Raw genomic sequence first — 21,698 nt, 5'->3', positions numbered from 1 at the left:
AGCATAAAAGAATAGAGGGGAAGACTTCTTAAAACAGACGTTTCATACATCTGTCTTAATATGACTATGTGGACGCAACACATCTAAAAAGTCTACAGCAGCTACAAGCTGGAATAGATTTTAGAAAACCTGCAGCAAGCATGCACAAAATAAAGTTGCATTCAATATAACGTCACTTTTATTTTAATTAGTATTGTGATTTGGATCTTTAAGGGGTTGTCCCCATAATAGCAAATTATCCCCTATTTGTAAGATTGGTGTTAAACTTCTAATTTCCTGGAGTTACGCCGATCATAAACAGAGTGGCCCTAAGTCCCTCTCTCTGTAGAAATCAAAGGGGCAGTCAAATGTGTACACTACAGCTCTCTGGGATTGCTGGACAGAGAGAATGAAGTAGTAGTGCAGACGATGTCACTCCATTTATAGGGACTGGAGACCCACGTTCTCGTGATCAGTGGGTATCCCAGGATGTGAGGCCCTAAGTGAACGTACACTTATCTATCCAGAGGAGTTGCTAGTGTAGGACAACCCCTTTAAATGCCATGTATTTCCAGTGAACAGCTGCTGAATAAAGTACTTGGCTATTGGAGGCAAGGGCTTTCCTGTATATTTTCCAATGTACATATTCAGTATACAGGAGGCACCACTGGCATTGCATCAAACAGTCCCAGCTCAAGCTATAGACAGTCCACGATCTCCTCCAGAGGCTGAGATAGATCAGGTTTAAATACAGAGTAGTGGAACTGAGTGAAGCCTGGAGCTTTACTGCAAGCAGCACCTAGAAAGATAGAGAAAAAAAAAAGTCTTCATCTATTCAACCTTGTAATCTAAAAGATGAGACAAATAACATCCAAAATTTGCTTAACTTGTAAAACATATGACTTGTTCTACAAAATGACCTTACAGCATGAAACACATTGCCATTAAATACAACTCAAAAACTATTCCTCTAACTTAAAAAGAGAAGTGCGGTATCTTAATGATTAAAAAGTAACGAGCTTCTCCAAGTCTAATCTCGCATACACAAATCTGTGGGAAGTAAAAGATCAAAGTATGAAATAAGCAGTCTAAGCTAATAAGTCTTATTGATCGGTAAATTGTACTCTCTGCTAAACTAAACCGTACTAATGAGACATCCTGCACAATGACTGATCTCTGATTGCTTTGAACTTTCAGGCCTTTCTATATATTTATGCAAAACAAAGCTAGATTTAAACGCCACGCTCCATCATTACACTGGGCAATTTGTAGTAGGGATTGCTGAAGATTTGACGGGAACTTGTTAAACAGAGCTCTTCGGAGAACGGGACTTGAATTCAACTTTTTCTTCTTTTTAAGAATCCATCTTTTGGTTCCAGCAATCTGTTGAAGTAGATTTGTCAGCACCTTTTTCATGCCAAGCCTGTGGGTGCCATAAGGATACCAGAGAAGATGCGGAATACATTGATCTATGGCTTTTCAGTTACTAATACTGAATAATTATCACTCATGTTTTAATTACTGTGTGAGGCTGTTCTTCTCAACATGCATCCACTCCAGAGGATGACTATCCCTGCCCTTAGCTACTGATTGAGCTTCCCCACTATGCAGGGTAGTAATTAATTACTGGCTAGGGCGGAGAAGATCAGACTGGAAACTTGGTACCAACTTTTAATTAAGACCTGAATCACATATAGGGCACTGCATACTGAAAATATACAGCAATGTATGGTCATCTGTATAGACTGGACCTAAAGATACTGACAGGTCCATGTTGAAAGGGGTTTACTGGAAGTAAAACGATCTATCCTTAGGATAGATAGTATCCTGTCAAATATGATAAGCACCCCCACTGATCAGCTGTTTGCCGAGGGTGAGAGCTGCAGCCTGTATTTTGGCCTGTGACATCAAAATTATAAAAAAAAACTAATTCGCTGTAGTACTATGTGCAATTGCACAGACCTTTCCAACAAGGAGACATATCAGTAAAACTACTAAACAGTAGCATAGGTGGGTGCTGTGTTCCCAATGAATGAGACGAGAAAGAGATTTTATGGTATGAACAATAATCTTGTTTTCTCGACTGTATCGAGAGACAGCTGAAGACCTTGAGATGTTCCAGACCAGTCTCTTGAGGGTAGGAAAAGTATAGCAGGACGCATGAAGTCAGTTTATAGCCGTTGATAAAACTCTCCAACCAAGTCAGGTGTCCGTAGATGCAAAAGTATGCGCCCAGTAAAATCTTGAAATGGTATGCAAAGAGGTCCATGGTGCAGACTTACACAGCTGCATAGCGGAAGCCCTGTTGCATACCGCCCAAGAGGCACCTATTGCCTGAGTAGAATGTGCTGTAATGCAGGCTTTTTGTCTTTGGAACCGTAGGTCTCTGCCACAGCTGATCAGATTCAACAAGACATTACTATCTTGGAAACCACAAGGCCATGCTATCAGGAATCACGAACAAAGAGTGTCTGAAAGATGGTATTAGTGGGAAGGACGGGAAGACAAAGGAAATGGAATTTTGTCCATGAACTTACTGGAGAGTCCACTGCTTGGGGGACCTGGCCACAAAAACAAAAGGGCAGCTTGCAATTGATTCGGGACACCATAAGGTCGACATCCAGTTGAACCCACCTTCGACAAAGTTCCTGAAAGACTTCGGGATGTTCCCATTCTCTCGGATCGGCTGTCTCTCTGCTGAGGAAGTCTGCTATCCAGTTGTCTACTACCGGTATGTGGACTGCCAAGAGGGCTGAAAGATTATCTTTAGCCCAAGTCCAGATGTTCGCTGCTTCCTCCATGACTTTGATGCTGCGAATCCCACCTGGATGATTTCTGTATACAACAACCGTTGGCTTGATGGTTTGGACCCGCACTGGTAGCACTATCAGCTGGAATAAAAAGGGATAAAAGGGAGAGGAGAATGGGCCAAAGTTCCAACACGTTTATCAGTAGCTTGGTCTCCTTTCTTGGCCAAGTTTGTTATGCTGATAGATTTTTCAGAGTAGCCCCCAAGCCAGAAAGGTTGGCATCCGTGGGGAGTACCTTCCCTTGGAGGGTCAGAAAGGAACATCTCAGATGGATCCATAGGGAGCACTGAATGTGCAAAGGGAGGTCTCAGACTTGTCCCACTTTGAGAGAACTATCCATGGGAGAGGCAGTGCATAAATTGGCTAAAACGAATTGGCTTGGAGAACAGCAGCCCCGACACCCTTGTGCAGTGATGAATAGTCAGGGGATGCAGAGTTTGCAGAGACCGTATGTGTTTCTGAAGTAGTAGTTTTGGCATTGACAATAGTACACAGGCTTGACCCGTGTCGAATGATAGACCCAGAAAAGACTTGGGATGGTCGATGAGCCACCTGAACCTGCACAGCATGTCCAGAGTAATGTGGAGACTCTTATGATGAGGCTGTCGAGATAGGGAATGGCCACTATTCCCTTGGAACAGAGAATAGCCATAACTGATGCCAGAGCCTTAGTGAAAACTTGGGGAGTCCTGGCAAACCGAATGGAAGAACTTTGAATTGACAGTGATTCTACTGGATGGCAAAGCGGAGGAGGGGAAAAAAACAAAACAAAAAAACAATCGCTAATGCGCTGGGCAGATGGGTACATGAAGGTAGGCATCCTCTAGGTCAATGGACGACAGAGATTCCTATGGTTCCATGGAGGCAATGACAGATCTTAGTGACTGCATGTAAAAATGTTGGACTTTTACACATTGATTCAGCTTCCTCAGATCCAGATCTGGTCTGACAGAGCCATCCTTCTTGGGTACCACAAAAAGATTTTAATAGAAACCTGCAAAACGCTGAGAAAGCAGCACGGGAACAATGACGCCTTGAGAGGATAGGTTGCCTATTGCCAGATGAAAAGCTCTGAATTTTGAAGGAGACCTTGGAGTTCTGAAAATTAAAAAATAAGCTGGGGGTGAAGCTGAAAACTTTATTGCCTAGCCTGAAGACACAACTTCCTGAACCCAGGCATCTAAAACATGCGCAAGCCAAGTTTGCCTGAATGGGGATAATTGGCCTCCCACCCTGGACTGATCAGGTGGGGGCTGCCCTTCATGCAGACTATTGAAAGAAGCCTTGGAAGCCTGAGAACAGGGATGCCAGGATGGTTTCGGTTTAACTTAGGGCATGCAGTTCTGTTCCTGTGGCAGTGAAAGGAATGAAAATGTGATCTTTTCCTTTGCAAAATTCTTGTATATCTAGGTCTGCTTTGTGGTAGGTCAGAACTCTAACCACCAGTAGCCTCTGAAATGATTTCATCAAGTCTGACTCTGAAAAGGCTAAGGAAGCAAACAAAGAGAAGACCTGTTAAGGCGTTCTTTGAGGAAGCATCTGCATCTCAGAATTTAAGCCACAGAGTGCAGCGTGGTTCCCGAAGCCACTGATGCACAAGCTAAGAGTTTGACTGTATCCAGGGATGCTTTGCATATAAAAATACTTTCCCATTGGGCTATCTGTTGTGCCATATCTGCTAATTCTTCCAGATAGGATCTGGAAAGAATAGCTGTGTAGTTAAGCCCATTCAATAAATGCCTGGCTGACCTGAGTAGAGGCAAAAACCACCTGAGTGACGACCGCACCACCTCAAAGGAAGTTTTGGCTAGTGACTATCCTCTTGTCACGAACATTTTGAAAAGACAAAGTGTCAGCCATAGGGAGAGTAGTGTTTTTGTCAAACAGGAGACTGATGGATCTACTGCTGGCGAAGACTATCACTTTTTTACTAATATTAACCAGAAAAGGATACATAATATCTAGACTCTTAGGTTTAGTGAAGCGTTTATTGGGAATGCCCCATTTCCTGTTCAGTATGTCCTCAAACACTTTACTTAGGTAAAACCCCTTTGGAGAATGCTTTGGATGTCTAAATGAAAAAAGTTTCCACTAGTAGGAGTCTGATCTGTGACTTGAAAGGTATCCCTTATGTCAACCATCAGGCTATCCACCATAAAGAAAATTTTAAAAGCCACTTCAGATAAAAATCAGAAGGGGACACAGTGAATTTGCCCTCTGACTAACGTCTCTGGGGGGAGATTGCAATCTCAGTTCAGGAAGAACTGAACAGGATGGCGATGCAGGATGTCTAGATGCCATGAATGGGAAGGTCTAGTTCTCTTCTGTGGTCTACCCTGGGCAGATTCCTGCGTAATTAGGTCATCTCCATCTGACACGTTTTGACCAGATTCTCAGAATGGCCTAGCCTTTCTAAAATAACTGTGACAGGGAGTATGCCCATTCTGGTTCAGCGATTCGTATAGGCTGCGCAGAAGGGGTGCCAGTAGTTAGTTCTGCATCCACCTGCCACAATGGAACACAGAACAAAATGGTTCAAACTGGCTGCATGTAAATTTATTAGTGAGAGCATACATAGTATGCATCTCTGGCCAGCTCCTGGCTGGAGTGGGACAGGGTGCTAAAAACAGCACTTGTACAAATTACTGCAATAATGTACTATAGGAGGCAATAGCACAGAGGAGATAGACGCCAGGCAGAGCTTTGCCAGTCTGGAGCAGAGTTGTGCGACAATGATCCCAAGAATCCTTGCTAGGAGAGTTGGAGCTTCTTACGAAAAGAAAAGTGCTCTGTACTACAGGTCCCGGCCAACGGTCCTGGAGGACCTGGAGAAAGGATGTGAGGACAGACTTTGTTCAGCAGCCACCAGATATCCAATAGACTCCCATAAAGGGAGGAATGCTGTGCAGACATTGGTGAAGAACACAGAAAGCTCTTCCTCCATTGTTTCCCACCTGCATACTAATAAGTCCTCTCCCAATTCCCTGGTGTGACTGTGTCCTGGGCGTGGGCTTCGTAGGCTTGAAGCCAGGGCCTTATTTGTACCGATGGCTGGTGAAGCACCAGCGATGAAATAAGAAGCAGCAGCCAGCTGCGATGCACGGCAAAAATGGGGCCCATGGATGACACTCCTGCCGGCTGTGGGTAATCGGCCTGCAGCCCACGGCATGCCATACTGGGCATGATGAAAACTATGGCAGATTCACATGCTTGGTTTCCGATGTGCCCAGCCCATCCGAGGTAAAAAAACCTAGCAGGCCAAGAATAGCGGCAGCCGCTGCATGGAACCTCGCAACTACCCGGAAAAATTCTATTCAAATGGATAAAATGAATTTCCAGCATAAGGGTGCTTTTACAGGGGGCGACTATCATCCCATGTAAACATGGTACCCGACAAGGCGAGTGAGCGAGAATCGCTCACTTCTCAGAGTCACTTAGTTTTTAGCTCAACTAAAAACCAGCAACTGTTGGCCCGTCATTCATAGATGAATGACCGCATGTTTACTTTGAATGGAGCTAAAGCATGTCGAACGAGACCTTCAGCATGTCTCACCTCCATTCAGTTAGCGATAATCACCCTGTGTAAAAGTACAGGCACAGCATCGAAGATAGGTGTCAATTAAAGAGAATCTCACTTAGTGCAGCAAAAGGTAGTGACAGGCACAGAGATTACAGTGATAGGTCTGCTGTATGTATCTGTGCAGTAGTTTGAGAGAAACTTGCGTTTTATTAGTAGCAGCCAGAAACAGAGGACTACAGGAAATAGTCCTTTATAGTCATGAGCTGCAGCTAGCCCACCCACTCCAACCTCCAATCAATGATTGACAGCTATGTCTCCATGCACAGTAATAGGCAAACAGATGTCAATCAGTGGATTACATTGGTGCTAGCAGCAGCTCATTAATATAATGGACTACTTCCTATAGTCCTCTTTGTATGTGTTGCTACTGATGTCAGTTTCTCCCAAACTACTAAACAGATACACACAGACATATCACTGTAATGAGTGCGACTGTCACTATGTTACGCTGCTCTCAGAAAGGGCTTCAAAAAGATGGTGACAGATTGCATTTAAACTATTCCCTGCCTGTAAGACACTCCGTGAGTCGCAGCGTGCTGTAGGCCAATGCCAGGCTGATGAAACAGATTTCCAGTCAGACATTTCTGCAACAAATCTGCCACATGCGAAGATCTCCTTACAGGTGAGAAGTTGTGCTGCACCACAAATCTAATGTTCTTTGTGTATTACAAACAATATATCAGGATAATGCTAACAAGTAGACAGAGCACTTTACACAAAATGCTAAATAACATAAGCCATGAGGTTGTAAGGCATTAAGCCTCATAATCCAGGACAACTCACATTGAAGTAATGTATGCTTCAGTGAGGAGCTGCAGTGATTACCTTTAATATCTTCCAGAATCCTGATATTCTTAATCTTATTTTAATAAAAGAAATGTGTACTTTGTAACATCTGACCTACAAACATGCTGTAAATCTTGTCATTTACATAACCATTTCATTGTTCGCTTCCCAATTCACTACAAGAAATGTACTTAAAATGCAGCAGCTGGGTAGTAAAACAATACGCAATACTTGCCGTTCAAAAGCCTGGAAAAGCGGAGTAGGTAACCAGTACATTTCATCTCCCTTTCTTCTTGTGGGGACTGGCCACGAACAACGTCTCGTATTCCTGTGAATGCTGTCAATAAGCTATGCGTATTCAGGACGCGGGTCATGCTGTGAGCATTGCCAACAGTATAGAACTGGCGCTGAGCGGAGGATTTTCTTTACTATCACTAAGTGTCTCTCCTTTAAAGAGGGGTTGTCCAACTTTACAAAAGAAAATGTAATCATCTGGCTATACTATAAAATAAAAATATTGACCGCTCTTCTTCCTCTGGAAAATAGTGTACTGGCTCTGGCGATGATCCCAGTCTGATTGGCTGCAGAAGTCAGGTGATAGCTGCAGCCAATCAGAGGTCGCACTGTCAACACATGTTATCTTGACATCAGCGCTCACATCCTGGGCACCATGATACCAGGAATGTGACACTGTGGCCCTAATTGGCTTCAGCGGCCATGTGGTGGCTGTTCCCAACTTCCCAGTCTTTTTTGTGGATCGCCATGGCCAAGCACAGACAAGTGCCGTTTGTTTTATCGTTTTAAACTCACTTAGATCGAATTTTAATCATTTTGTAACTGTAACCCCTTTAAATGCTATATGAGCAGGTAATATAGTCTGTATTCTGCCTGTAAGAACCCTGTTGATGATCACTTCTAATACTCAATGAAATGGGCAGTTAGACATTCTTTACCAAATAGGATCAATCCTAATTTAATGCTACCTATTTGTTTCTCAGAATGTATCCGCTTGGTTCAGCACACATGAATAGAACCTCACCATAGCTTCCTGTCCTGTTTGCACAGATGATGGCCCCAAAAAAGACTGGAATGCGTTTCTGAATCCTATCAATAGCCTTTTGACATGCAGTGGTGGGGTCTGCTCCCAGCCTCATATTCTCCACAGCTTGGTAACTGAAAGAAACCGCAAAAAATAGTATGCATCATTTGCACTAACTTTTGCCCAGAACTTACAATAAAAACAGGAATAATGCTAGGCCATCATATGGAGAATTTTTAAATGCAAAAAAACTTTAATACACAGACTAAAAGAGGAGACAGGGCCAGGAAATGTGCATTTAAAGACGCAAGACACTTCTAAACACATAGATGAGCACATGTAATCCCTCCTCCATTCCCCCACCCCCACCCCCGGGCAAAATTCATATGGTCAGACACTTGTCGAGCCAGGAAATGCCTGCCCCTGGCATGACTGCTACAGCCAAACCTGGCTTTTAGGACCATCCAATGCTTGTAAACACCCAGCTAACACCATCCAGCTAGTTGTTGATTCATGACCTCCCCGGCACGTCCAAATGATAAACTGCCACACAGATTGCGTCCGCACAACTGACAAGCCATCTTGCTGTTAAGTAATATCAACATAGACCACAACCACTGTGTGTGTGAAGCGGCACAATCCCATCTTATACACTAACATGCACTGTGCTCTGCTACTTGCTATGCAAAATCCTTCTAAACTTGCCAACTTTCCCTTTGTCTAATCCTTGTTCTCTACTTTCACTCTTCCCCCATATCCCAGTTCTGCAGTCTACACTTCAGCCTGCAAGGCCCCTCTTATGGTTCCTCGCTAGGAACACCCTCAGCTTGTCACTCTTTACAGCTTGCTTTCATGTTACCTTGGTAAGAATCGCATCATGGTGTCACCATCTCCAGTGGCTGCCGCTCCTCCAACTAAACTGTCTGCATAGGATCCAGCTCCAATTACGGGCGAGTCTCCAACTCGTCTAGACATAAAATTAAGCTTTTATGACACTTCTTCAATTATGCTCTTCATAGTTTTGTATGCTTTTGGCAACAGAGTCCCCTTTGAGGTGCTGCACTCTAACAGGGTACCAATACATGCCCCTTTGTTTACCTGGATTAAGTGGCTCAAATGTAATGTAAGTAATGAACAAAATGATACGAAGCTTCCAAGAAGATTCCTTGATAAAACAACCCTCTAAGACTGTTCAGACTGCATGTCAGCATTCCACCCAGGTCTCCCCTCTTAATTTAGAAGGAAGAAACCAGGTGATGGCACCCATGTGAAGCCCAATATGGCCATGTGGGCTTCACCAGCTCTATTTCCAAAATGTTCATCACTGTACGTGACAAGTGTGCCATGAATCTTAAAAAAAAAAAAAAAGATACTTGCCATATGGTTTCAAAAACAGCAGAACCATGTTCCTCTTGCAAAAGAAAATGTGGGATATTTTTCTGATTTAAGACACTAAAATGGTTACTGTATTTCATAATAAAAAAAGAAAATGTAACAAGCTGGTACAGAGACATATTCACTTACCCTGGGATTTTGTGAGAGGCTCCATTTGTGGAGGTTCCAGTGGCAACATTTCCATTTCTATCAACTGCAATCATTCCTAGTTAATCCACAAAAAAGATGCATAAAAGGAACAATCTCTAAATTAATATTTATATACTGTACACTATAGATACACATGCTATTCATACCAGACACTTACCAATGGTATCATGGCTGTGCAGATCCACTTCCTTCTGTAGGGAGGACGTCTTTTCTTCTGGTAACCCTCTTACAGGCTTATAAGGGCCACAGGATTTTGTAGGATCTGGAGTTACATTCTGCAAGCCATATACAACAACGTGTAGTCTTGTATTAGTACCACTTGCAGTAGAATTGGATAATTTCTACAGCTAAATCCTCTTTTGCAACCTTACATAGTGTATGATAATACAGAGCTATTTGGGGTCTGCAGCCGAATACACATATTGAGACAAACTAGGATTAGGAGAGCTACATGGATTGAATAAGCAAAGCACAATGGTTTTTGTGACATCTATTGCACAGATTTATGTTCATGACACATTTTGTCTCTTAGTTTTGTGCCTTGATATACTGCTCATGCTCCACCACTGGTGCCCCGAACCAGGCACAGAACATTCTTTACAGGGCAATTCCAATTAAAACACATGTTTTCATCCCGTGGTAGAGATCATGTGATATCACACAAACTGAAAAAATGTCTAGAAACTGAACACATAAACCTAATTAAATCTGAGCTGATCAGAACTGAGATCACATGACTATCTGAGGAACACGTTTCAGATAGCAAGGAATACTTAACCAAGCAAACACTAGCTCACTTATATACTGAGGGCTAGCTAGCTAGTGAAGGGAGGAAGAAAAAAAATAAAATTAAAAAAACACCGGTGTGGCCCTTTAATCCCCTCCTCCTTTGTCACTCATGAGGGCATCTTGATGCAGCATTAGTGAGATGCCCATGCTTCGCCAGGTGCAGCTTCATTCACCAATTAGAGAAAAATATTCTTGCTTTTCTTTGAAGGGCCCTAGGGTTAGAAACTGGCAGGTAAAAAAGCAGACTCTCCCACAAGATGAGAAAAGCAGCTGCAGCTTTCAGCAAGAACAATCTTTTAGGGTGGCATAAAAATACTGCATACAAATCTGCTGCAAAATCTGCTTGTCTAACATCCGCAGCAATTCCACAAATTATTTTTTGCTGTATTTCTACACTGCGTGTAAATCCACCCTTAGAAAGGTAAATAAATGCAGCAGTGTACTACATATCTTATTGGTGATGCCATTTCTAAGGCCATATCCCCACACGGTGCTTCTAGTGTGTTTCTAACGCATTTAATATACATGTTAAAAACGCACATCAAAAACGCTGCCTGAAAACGGTTTTGCCATGGTTTTGCAATGATTTTCAGCCAATCAGCTGCTACAGGTGAAGCACATGGTTTTAGCCTGCTTGACCCATTCAAGCTGCTCGGCTTCTCAGACATCATTTTTGATGTCCAGTTAACATGCTATGGAAATGCACTAGAGGAGTCATGTGCGGACCGAGCAGAGCTGAGCATATTGCACTCCACAGAATACGGCTCTAATCGGTGTGCTAGAATTCATCTTTAAATCTTAAAGTTATTACAAGCCAGAGATCAGTGCAAAGTAATTGGAAAAATATGTTAAAGTAAACTAAGTCCTGTAGAACAAAATTAACTTATCACAGTGACTCCCGAGATAATTACTTTCTTCAGCTGGCAGTTTTTCCATGTTAATAGAAAAAAAGTTCCCTCTCAGATTCTCTCTACACGTGTGGTTTGCATACAATGCGTACATTATTCACATTCTACCAAGGTGAATTGATAACCACTGCCATACACAATAAAATGCATCTTATCTCGATATGCCTCGTTATCGCCAAGTAGATTTTATCCAAAAGCTTATAAAAAAGGAAAACTTTTTGCACTTGATTAAATGCAATTTCCTTGCATCTGTATTATACAAGGCTGATACCATATTTCACTCTGCATGACATGCTGTAATCTATCAAGTGAGATTTATTTCATCCGAGATGTCATGCAGTTTTGTTGCCCACTGAGCTCTACCCCTGGAAGTTGATTTCAAAGCTTTATAATAGCAATGTATTCAGATTTGGAAGATTCATTTACAGCCTAAAATACGGCAAAAAGAGTGTAAAGACCTAGAAATACAGAACAACAAATCAGGAGTTTAAATAGTTGACCTTAAAATTAAATGTATTTAAAGTGAATCCACAGTGTTGGCACAAAACTCTGTCCTGGGACGGGAGGGGTGAAGTGGAATATTACCTGCAATTGTTCTTCTGTGCCGTTCCTCCGAGTCTCTGGTTCCAGGTCCTGCCTTTGGCTATCCAAGATGGCTGACACAATCTTCAGACTATCATCTTGAATGTCCAGAAACAGAACAGGAAATTGGAAGGTCGAAGGAGCAGTAGAAATAAACAATTACAAGTAATACACTTGGGCGACCCCTCCGATCCTGGGACAGACCTTTATGCAGAAACTGGAGGCTTGCTTTAATCTGCTGGCCAGGGCGCTTCTGTAACTAACTTGCTTCTATTATGGTATACTGGGCTATCTTGCAAGCAATTCTCTAGCCATGACTATCTGTTAAACCAGAATGCTTGCTGACATGGCATATGTTATGTCCTCTAAAAGCTGGATTAAAGGGAACTTAGTACATACTATAATGCATAAAGACAGACAGTCAAGTCAAAGTTAAGTTAAAAGATACATAAGGCTAGGCTCATACAAGTGCTATGGGACTCCATTGCTTGGATTCATCCAAGGGGCTGGACAACGGTAAAACAGAAGGGCCAAAATTGAATAGTTCCCAATAGGCCCCATTCACTATAATGGAGTTTCTAGAGCTTCCATCGTGCCCTCTGGCATTTTGTGACAACTCCACATTGAAGGCTTGGAACAGATCCTCTGGTGCAGATGTGAACAAAGACCAAGACAGGCCTCCTGCACACGACAGGGCGGTATTTCACATGCGGAATCTGGCTCTGGCAGCAGCGGCGTCTGTGTTTACCTCCTCTGTCACCGTCTTTTCTGTACTGTGGATGGACCCGGCGGCTCGCCGTCACACATGCGCAGCACAGATTTTTTTTCTTCAAATTTTTTTCCCCCTGCACTGTTGCTAGACAACAACGCGGAATCCGCGACCTGTCCGCAATGTTCATTGCAGACGGGCTGAGGGTTGGACGGTTTCCCGGGTTGGACGGCTGCCATTGACTTCAAAGGAAGCCATCCGTTCAGAAACCACATGAAAATGGAGCATGCTGCGATTTTTTTCCTCTGTGAGCGCAATTGATTTCCGCTTGTGTGTAGGAAGCAGTGGATCTCCATAGGAAGTAACAGGCAGTATTTGCTGTGGATTCGCGGTACAGACGCTGACTGCGGATTCTGCAGCACACATCCGCCTATGGGCGGGAGGCCATACATAGATTGGATAAAATACTAGGTTAACACTAACGATATGGGAGTCTGTTGCTTAAAAAAAAAAAAAAAAAAAAAAAAACCACCATTGACTACAAGGAGGTCCATCCAACTTCTGACATGCCCCCTGACATTCTGCCGGACATAGTAGCACAGCACGCTGCGTTACATTGTGTGACATTTTGCGCTAGAACCTCTATTACAGATTTAAGACAAATCAGATTATTTTACCTTCCGAAAGTTTGGTTGACAACGTAGATCGAGCCACTTCGAATAAATGGATAACGATCTGTTGGTGGTTAAGTCTTCACACACAAAACCCATACTCTCAGCAAACAGGGATGCTAAAATGGATATATTTTACAGTTACAGTCTGGTTTTAATGGTTATTACCCTGCATTCTCTTGCTGCCTCATAAACTGGCCGTTCACATTACATTTCACAAAGTAAAATTCACATTCATTTTAAAAAACACAAGGCTGCACTTTATGGAACCACAAAACCCGTCTTCTAGCATCAGTTCAAACTTCTGTCAATTTCATTATGGCAACGCAGAAAGAAGAGGAAGCTCTAATAACTCAACTATTGTGGTTTCAAATATCAGTGACCTTAAAAGAACAGTCAGCCCATACTGACTGCATCGCTACCAAATCCATTCACACATGTCCTCGGAAGAATAAAATGGTAATAGCCCTAAAAATAACTGAAGGCAGTCCTAGTCCTAATGAACAAGTACCAAGAGTCTTACAAAGTTTTTATTTTTGTATTTTTCCTCAAAACAAACACTTTAACAGTGTTTTTTTTTCTTTTTTAAAGAGAACCTGTCCACACATTTGAGCTCTATAATCTACTTGAGAAAACGTGGGATTGAGGAACAGGCAGCCCAAATTATTATGTTTTAGTGACCCTTCAGATGAATGTATTGTTACAGCGGATGACACGCACAGGTTTTGCATGTTTTTACGCTGTACCAATCTATCATAGGTTCCCATGTCGATGCTCATACATTTCGCGAAAAACGCGCACAATGAAGACCGCAGAATGTTCCATCTTGGCATGTATTACGCACATACATGTCAAGATAGTGCATGGCAATTGGCGGCACGCAGCAAGTATGCAAGGTCATCGCGTACTTGCTGTGCAACCGTCTGATGCAGGCGGCACACTGCGCATTACACTTGTGTGAAGCCCACCTTATGCTCATCAGGTCCCCCATTGCTGTGCCTCTGAGAAGTCCCTTTTCACAAGGCTCTGTGCACACTCCCCCATAGACATCAATGAGATAGGGCATGCACACAGCCTTCTGAAAAGAGTCACACTGTGTGCATGTGCTGATTTTTGTGGGGGCACAGCGCTGGAAAGAGGGGCTGGTGAGTATGAGACAGCGCTCCAGAACCCTATTCCCTCACCAAATATCTGGCACAGTGTTTTAGGGGACCATTTGTGACTTCAAAGAGCACTTAAAAACACTTTTTAATATATTAAATTAAACTCCTTTAATTACATTAAAAAAAATGAAAAACATTACAGTACATACCAGATTCCCCAACTAGAAATGTGTGCTTTGTGTGATCCATGACAGCTCTGGCCACGCCTATTGCATTCTTGATTCTCCTAAGATTGGCCACAGCACCGACTGCCATGGTGTTTCTGAAATACAGAAGAATGTTATTCGGTAGATTAGACTTCTATTCTCCTTCTAACCACGTTTTGTGTTCACAGACAGGTACATCTAAGGTGCATACCCATCTGGAGATATATATCCAGATGTACACGGTTAAACTTTTAATCCAGTTTTCGTGAACATGCTGAAGAAGTGCAGGTAATATTTCTTCACAGCACATGGAGCAGGGCCGGAGTGTAGCATTTATGGGTCAATAAAGTTTCTCTCTCAACTTCACATTATCCATATTTATCAATACAGCCATCAGTCACAACACTGAAACCATTGACAGGTGAAGCGAATACCATTTTCTCATTACAATGGCACCTTGTAACAGCTGGGTTATATTAGGCAGCAAGTGAACAGTCACTTCTTGAAGTTGATGTGTTGAAAGCAGGAAAAATGGGTAGATGTAAAGATGTGAGAGATTTTAACAAGGAAGTGAGGGATGATCATCGATAGCAAGGGCCAGTATTCAAAAAAACCAAAAAACTACCAACTTTGTGGGGTTTTATCATACAACAATCTCAAGAGTACACCATGAATGGTGTGATCAAGAAAAGCATCCAGCAAAAGGGGATTTTGTGGACATGGACAACTCGTCGACAAAAGGAGGATGTCATGAATCGTTTTGATGAGCTAGCAGTAGACAGTCAAGCAATTTGCAGACGAATACAACGCGCATGCTGCAGCTAGTGTGTTCCAATGCACAACTCATTGTTCCTTTGCATGGATGGGCTATAACAGCAGACGACCAGTACAAGTGCCACTGCTAGCAGAAGCAGAAGGGAAAGACTCCAGTGGGCCAAAGAGCACAAAAACTGGATCACTGAGCAGTGGAAACTATTTCAACACCTAGTAAAATCTATGCTATGATGATCTACTGTGGTTTTCAAGGCTAAAGAGGTCCAACATGTTTGATGTGTGTCTAATAAAGTGGCCATTCAATATATATATACACAAAGGCATACTTGACATATAACTATTTTTGAGTTTGCCGTTATAGTCTGCATATGTGTGTCCTCTATTCTGACTAACTGGAATTATAGTTCAGTTGAAGTATTATTGCTTTTTAACATTCACCCTATCAATCCTTTTAATGTCCTAAGACAGAGTTCCAGAAAATATGGATTTTGAAAGTAGTCCTGTTCATTCTGTGAAGAGACTACTTCCATGGGAAAATGGAGTAGTTAGTGGAAGGCAATTTCCCAGTCACATTAGATATGAAAGAGGAAGTGCTGGGCATAGAGATGCAATGTGAAATCTCTGTGCGGAACAATGGTAGGTCTCAGTGGGGGTGGTTGGTGGACAAGCTGGAGGCCAGAAGGTTGAGAACAAATTCAGCAATGCATGTCATTCCACAAAGGAGCATCCAAACTTTTTTCACGAGGCCCCATGCATGTCCTGTATTTGCTACGTAGAGAACTATAGTGGAACTGGTCCATTGGGTGCTTTTTTTTGTATACTGTTTATTACCGGTATTACAGCGCACAAGACTGAATTGCAAAGTGTAATCTTGAGATAAAAGAAGTTGAAAAGTGGAAAGCAAAAAATAGCAGCATTTCCCACTCACTGCAGCTAAATAATTATTATTAGAAGTACTTGCTAAATATAACACATTATTTTCGGGTGAGAAGAAAGAATATTTAATGCAATCTTTGAACATCAGTTTGCTGTCTTCTACAATGCTCTGTAAAGAAATGTTCCATTCTTGGGAATAATATATATCACATACCATGTTTCCCCCAAAATAAGACACTGTCTTATATTATTTTTTCCCCAAAAAAGGCAGCGTCTTATTTTCAGGAGTGTCTTATACTCACCTGGCTTGTGGTGTCTGAGTCGCTAGCACTGGTCTCCAGCAGGCTGCCAAGCCCTCAGCGTTGACATAGCACTCTCTTTCTGGTGCATTCCAGCAAGCGAGTGCTGTGATTGGATCACAGGTGCCGCTGGCTCAGCCACTTACATTATGCTGCAATGTAGTAAGGCTATAGTGTGATCTTCATCCTGGTGATGTTTTTTGTGTCCAAAGTTGTAGTGTAGCCTTAACCTAAAACTTTTTCTCCTCCATCTGAGTCGTATGCACCTTCCAACTATCACTGAAAGTTCAATGTGGCTCATGAGGTACAAAATTTGGGGACCACTGCTCTAGTGCCTCCATAAGCCTGGAATCACACACATCATTTTCCTTTTTTTTTTTTAAAGCTAAGGCTGGAGTGAATCTAAAGAAGGTATAGTATAAAGACTGATATTTTTCAACTTCTGTGTCTGGTTCAAAAAATATTGCATCAAGATCCACATACACAGAATGCTTATTTTTGGTGTTTTTGGGATCAGTGAAGTCTTTTGCAAAACACAACATGCATTGGGTCTGGCATTTTTTCTGGAGTTGTCCCCATAGACTTCAAAAGCGATGGAAAAAACACTTAACTCCAAAAAAAAAAAAAAAAAAAAAAAAGATGCCACCAAAAACACGTGTAAAAATTCTGCGAGAGCGGCTTGAAATTCACCGTTTTCACAAGCATTTAAAAATTATGAAAAAATTGCTTGCATCATGAATCCTCAGTGAGTGGTTTCAATGAGTGTTCCCTGTAGAAGCCGCTCAGCTGAAAACCACATCACAAAACCGCTGTAATTTGCGGTAAAACGCATGTGGTTTTCAGAATGCATCTTGGAGTGTAATTAATTTGCACATCAAAAACACCGTCCAAACTGCAGTGGAAACGCAAATTATGGATGCTCACACAGTCTGCTGTTTAACGCAATTAGTGCGGCATTTTAAACGCCGCTCTAACCGCGGTACAACGTACCTATTGATCTAAATGGGGATTCGCAGACCAGTGCTTGATTCTAATTCTATTTTCACGCGTTTTAGCGATTTTTAACGCACCTCATCACCCATCACAATGATGGGGTGTGTTAAAAAAAAAAAAAAAGCTGTCAAATGCTGTAACATGTATTTAAAATGCCGTGGGAAATGGCAGTAAAGCGCCACAGTTTTGGACACGGCGTTTTGTGAACACGTGTGACAGTGGCCTAAGGGCTCACGCATTACAGTACAAAGCTATAAGACTAACTCCATAGGTCTCTACAGAGGCATAAGTTGTTCCTTGTTCCATAGGACTTCGTAAGTACTGACGAATGCTTTCCCAGAAGAGTTTCTTCCATGGAAGGTTATCTTCATACATACAGCAGGCACCTGTAACACTACACAGCTCTATGGCTAGAAGTCCTACAGGGCTCTTAGTGTGAACTAGTCTGGAGGCCCATCGATGCAGATTCTGTGGCCGCGCACAGATATGCCTCTTACGTGCCAACCCACAGAAGAGTTCCAAGGCTCAGCCTCAGATTTCTGCTGCAGATTTTTGTGGAATCTAATCTGAATACAGCTCTTTTTTGTTGCTGTGTGGATATGACCTAAGAGGGCAACAAAGTAACAGTAATCTGGGTGGCAGAAGGTGAAGACAAAGAGCTGCAGTGGTAAATATTGTGAAGCATACAAGAGGACATCGTTACCCATCCATAATCATGGCATCCAGCGTGGTTTCTCCAGATTCATCAGGACTTCCTCCATATCCCACTGTACCATCACACTGGTCAACTTCGCACTGAGCACATCCCCTCTCCACTGCATCCAATGGAGATCCGCCGGCCGATAGGGCTTTCCAAGCTACCAAACATAAGAGCACAAGCAGTGAGCACACAGAAATCATCGCCGGGCCCCATGGGATTGTCCCAGGATCTGCCGACAACCCTAAGGTGGCCGTATGGTTCAGAGAGTTCACATCCAACATTATTCCTGCTGACCCCATTGGGGTTTTTTGCCTTCCTCTGGATCAACATTGCAATGGCTGCGATTGATTCATCCAGCTGCATTAATTGGCTGAGCGGCGGACGAAGAACCAATCACTGCGATTTTGAAAGCAGGGTCCAGCGTTTAACAGTACTTTTTTTAATGCATGCCCTCATTGTGATGGGTTATGAGGAGCGCCATAGAATAAACCCCTCCATGCATTGGAATACAGGGAAAAAATGTATATCAGGCAATTTTATTTTCCTAGTATGGAGCCCATTGGTGGTAGTCCAGCACACAGCGGCGCGGGCGCACCCGATCATTGCAGGAACGCATCTAGAGGGTTTCCCAAAGTAGGGCTACATTCAGATGAGTGTGATATCCTGCGGGTTTAGCGCGCGGTTTAGCCGCAATTCGAGGCATTCTTCATGCAAACACATGTGGCATCATTTCAGTAAAAATGCGACCCTACGGCGCTTGTTCCACACGCATCAGAGGAGCGGCACTCGTTTCCCGGTGACCTCAGTGGGGAACAGGGCACCGCACGGCACGCAACGGGGTTGACTGCCCCAGTGAAAACAATGGTGTTCCGCTAGGTAGGACATGTGGAGATTGTTTACCTCCCAGTACGACTCCATACAAAAGAATGCCGTTCATATTCTTGCATCCCGCAACGTACAAAACCCGTATGAGATTTACGCCCGTGTGACTGCAGCCTCTGAGGGCACAAATGACATCTGACTGTAAGCTAATGTGTGTCGTGACATGACTGATCACGATTGTGGTGGTCCACAATTTTCATGGTCAGCGCCTTTAATGCCGGCAGGGAGGACACAGTGCCTCGTGCTGATGTCACGGTACAGTCATGCAGCACTGGCAGGATGGACCACCTAATGTCGCGACACTTCCTGCCCCTCACATCCTACTTCAGCGCTGCAGCCCTCCCGTCCCCTCAGTTACACAGCATTGAGCAGCCCGCTGCGCGCCCCCGACAGCCGGGCACAGGGCCGCTCTCCCGCCCGCTGCGCGCCCCCGACGGTCGGGCACAAGGCCGCTCTCCCGCCCGCTTCACCTGCTTGCGTCGCGCTGTGGAAGGGCCAAGTGTTGACGACCAGCGGCAGCGGGGGCTGCGAGTACACGGCGCACAGCTGCGCGGCCAGCACGTACAGCACCGGGGAGCCGCTGCCCTCCATCTCTGCCGGAAATACAGCTGTGTGCTGAGGCGGAAGACGGGAGACTACAAGGAAGGGCTGCTGACCCTTGACTTGTGTCAGCCCGGGGCGGGAGGGCGCGGTGATCGGATAAGCAGGGCTGTGGCGGCTTCAGGTGTGACAGGCCGGCCTCCTCAGGGGTCACACAGGGCAGCCGGGGACTTGTAAGGGCATCCAAAGCAGAAATGGGCTTGTGGTGAACAAAAACAACACCCGGGAAGGAGCACATTGGAATCAATGGGTTCTATCCTCTGTTTTGTGCATGTAGACAGGCTGTGAGGGGCCCTTAGTGCCCAATGTCCACCAGTGCATCTGATTTGTGGGAGTCATCGGTGCGGAAGATTAGTAAATCAAGCCACCCGCAGGGCAGCATGGCCGTCCGCACGTGAAGTAAAGCATGCGGATTTGTTCTGCAGACCTTTCGGTCCAGAAAACAAGTCACAGCATGCTCCATATCACTGCGGTTACCGCACAGATGGCTTTCATTAAAGTCAACGGAGGCCGTCCGATCCGCGGCCCGTCTGCAATTGAATTGCGGACAAGCTGCAGATTCCGCCGGTAGAAGGAGTTTAAAAAACAAACAAACATGCAGTGGCACTTCTGCAAGCATCCGCAGTGAAGATCAGACCCAGATAGGTGTGCAGGGTCCTCGGCAGCGGGCAGGCTCGGATCCTGCTGCCGGTTCCTATTCGCAGTGAAGGTCAGACCCAGATAGGTGTGCAGGGTCCTCGGCAGCGGGTGGGGTCGGATCCTGCTGCCGGCTCCCTTCCGCGGTGAAGATAAGACCTGGATAGATATGCATGGTCCTCGGGTATGCTCGGATCCCGCTGCAGGCTCCCACCCGTGTGCACGAGGCTGAAAGCGGTATTGGTATCTTGGGAATCAAATTCTAATGCGCTGCCATTAAGAAGGCGCTCCCCAGTGACGGGTCGGTTTTAGAGATGAGCGAGCATGCTCGTTCAAGTATTAGCATACTCGTCACTCAAGTCGAGCACCACGCGGTGCTCGAGAAAATGTCACCTTCTCCTCCCCTCAAGTTTTGCGCCTTTTGTTTATCCAATGAAGATGCAGGGAAGGCTTAGACACCTCCTGCTATGACGTGCCAACCCTGTGCACACCTATAGCAGTGATTGGCTGGCAGATCAGGTGACCTAGGTGCATAAAAGCTCAGGTCACCTGAGGCTCGCGTCAGAGCTGCTGTGTATGAGGGAGAGGAGAGAGTATTGTTAGTGTAGGTTAGAAGGTGCGTTTAGGTAGGCAGGGAGGGAATGCATATTGCAAGAACCCAAAAATCCTTCTTAGGATTACTACTCCAATTTTTTGGCATCATCCGTTTGGCTGCCTGGGAGCAGTAGTGCGCCCAAAGCATTACAGGTATCCGGGGTAGAGTGCATACTGTTAGTGCTTCTATACTGTACTGCTGCTGGTGTGCACAGACTATATAGGAGCTAACAAAACTCCTGTCATTTTTCATTTTTTGATTTCTTTTTTGCTCAAAGCTTTTTCATAATAGGGCCAAGTGTGTGCCTGTCCGTCCGCAATATCTAAGCAGACTGTACACACTTCCCACGCTCTAGGCTGAAAAGCGTCCGTAAAATAGCCGTGTGTGTGTCCTGTCCGTCCGCGATATCTAAGCAGACTGTACACACTTCCCACGCTCTAGGCTGAAAAGCGTCCGTAAAATAGCCGTGTGTGTGTCCTGTCCGTCCGCGATATCTAAGCAGACTGTACACATTTCACATGCTCTATTTGGCCTTTAAGCATACGCCAAATACCTTGTAGTTTGCTTATTTTTAGTACGCAGTGCATTTTTCGACATGTTCAGCAGTAGGGGTAAGGGCCGTGGATGTGGGCGTCC

At 44.1% G+C, this 21,698-nt stretch overlaps 1 protein-coding gene across 1 annotated transcript; it reads right to left on the bottom strand.

Moving 5' to 3' along the window:
- Positions 1–160: 160 nt before the first annotated feature.
- AGA (aspartylglucosaminidase) lies at positions 161–19,877 on the bottom strand. Its single transcript, XM_066573505.1, has 9 exons — positions 19,702–19,877; positions 18,353–18,506; positions 14,711–14,823; positions 13,405–13,517; positions 9,897–10,014; positions 9,719–9,794; positions 9,054–9,161; positions 8,195–8,328; positions 161–778 (listed from the first exon to the last, which is right to left on the bottom strand). Exons 1-9 carry the CDS (start codon positions 19,820–19,822, stop codon positions 678–680), a joined length of 1,038 nt encoding a protein of 345 aa, XP_066429602.1. The 5' UTR covers positions 19,823–19,877; the 3' UTR covers positions 161–677.
- Positions 19,878–21,698: the final 1,821 nt, after the last annotated feature.

The sequence above is a fragment of the Eleutherodactylus coqui genome, chromosome 7, assembly GCF_035609145.1.
Source record: "Eleutherodactylus coqui strain aEleCoq1 chromosome 7, aEleCoq1.hap1, whole genome shotgun sequence".
Lineage (NCBI taxonomy): Eukaryota > Metazoa > Chordata > Amphibia > Anura > Eleutherodactylidae > Eleutherodactylus > Eleutherodactylus coqui.
This window is presented reverse-complemented; position numbering and strand designations above follow the sequence as displayed.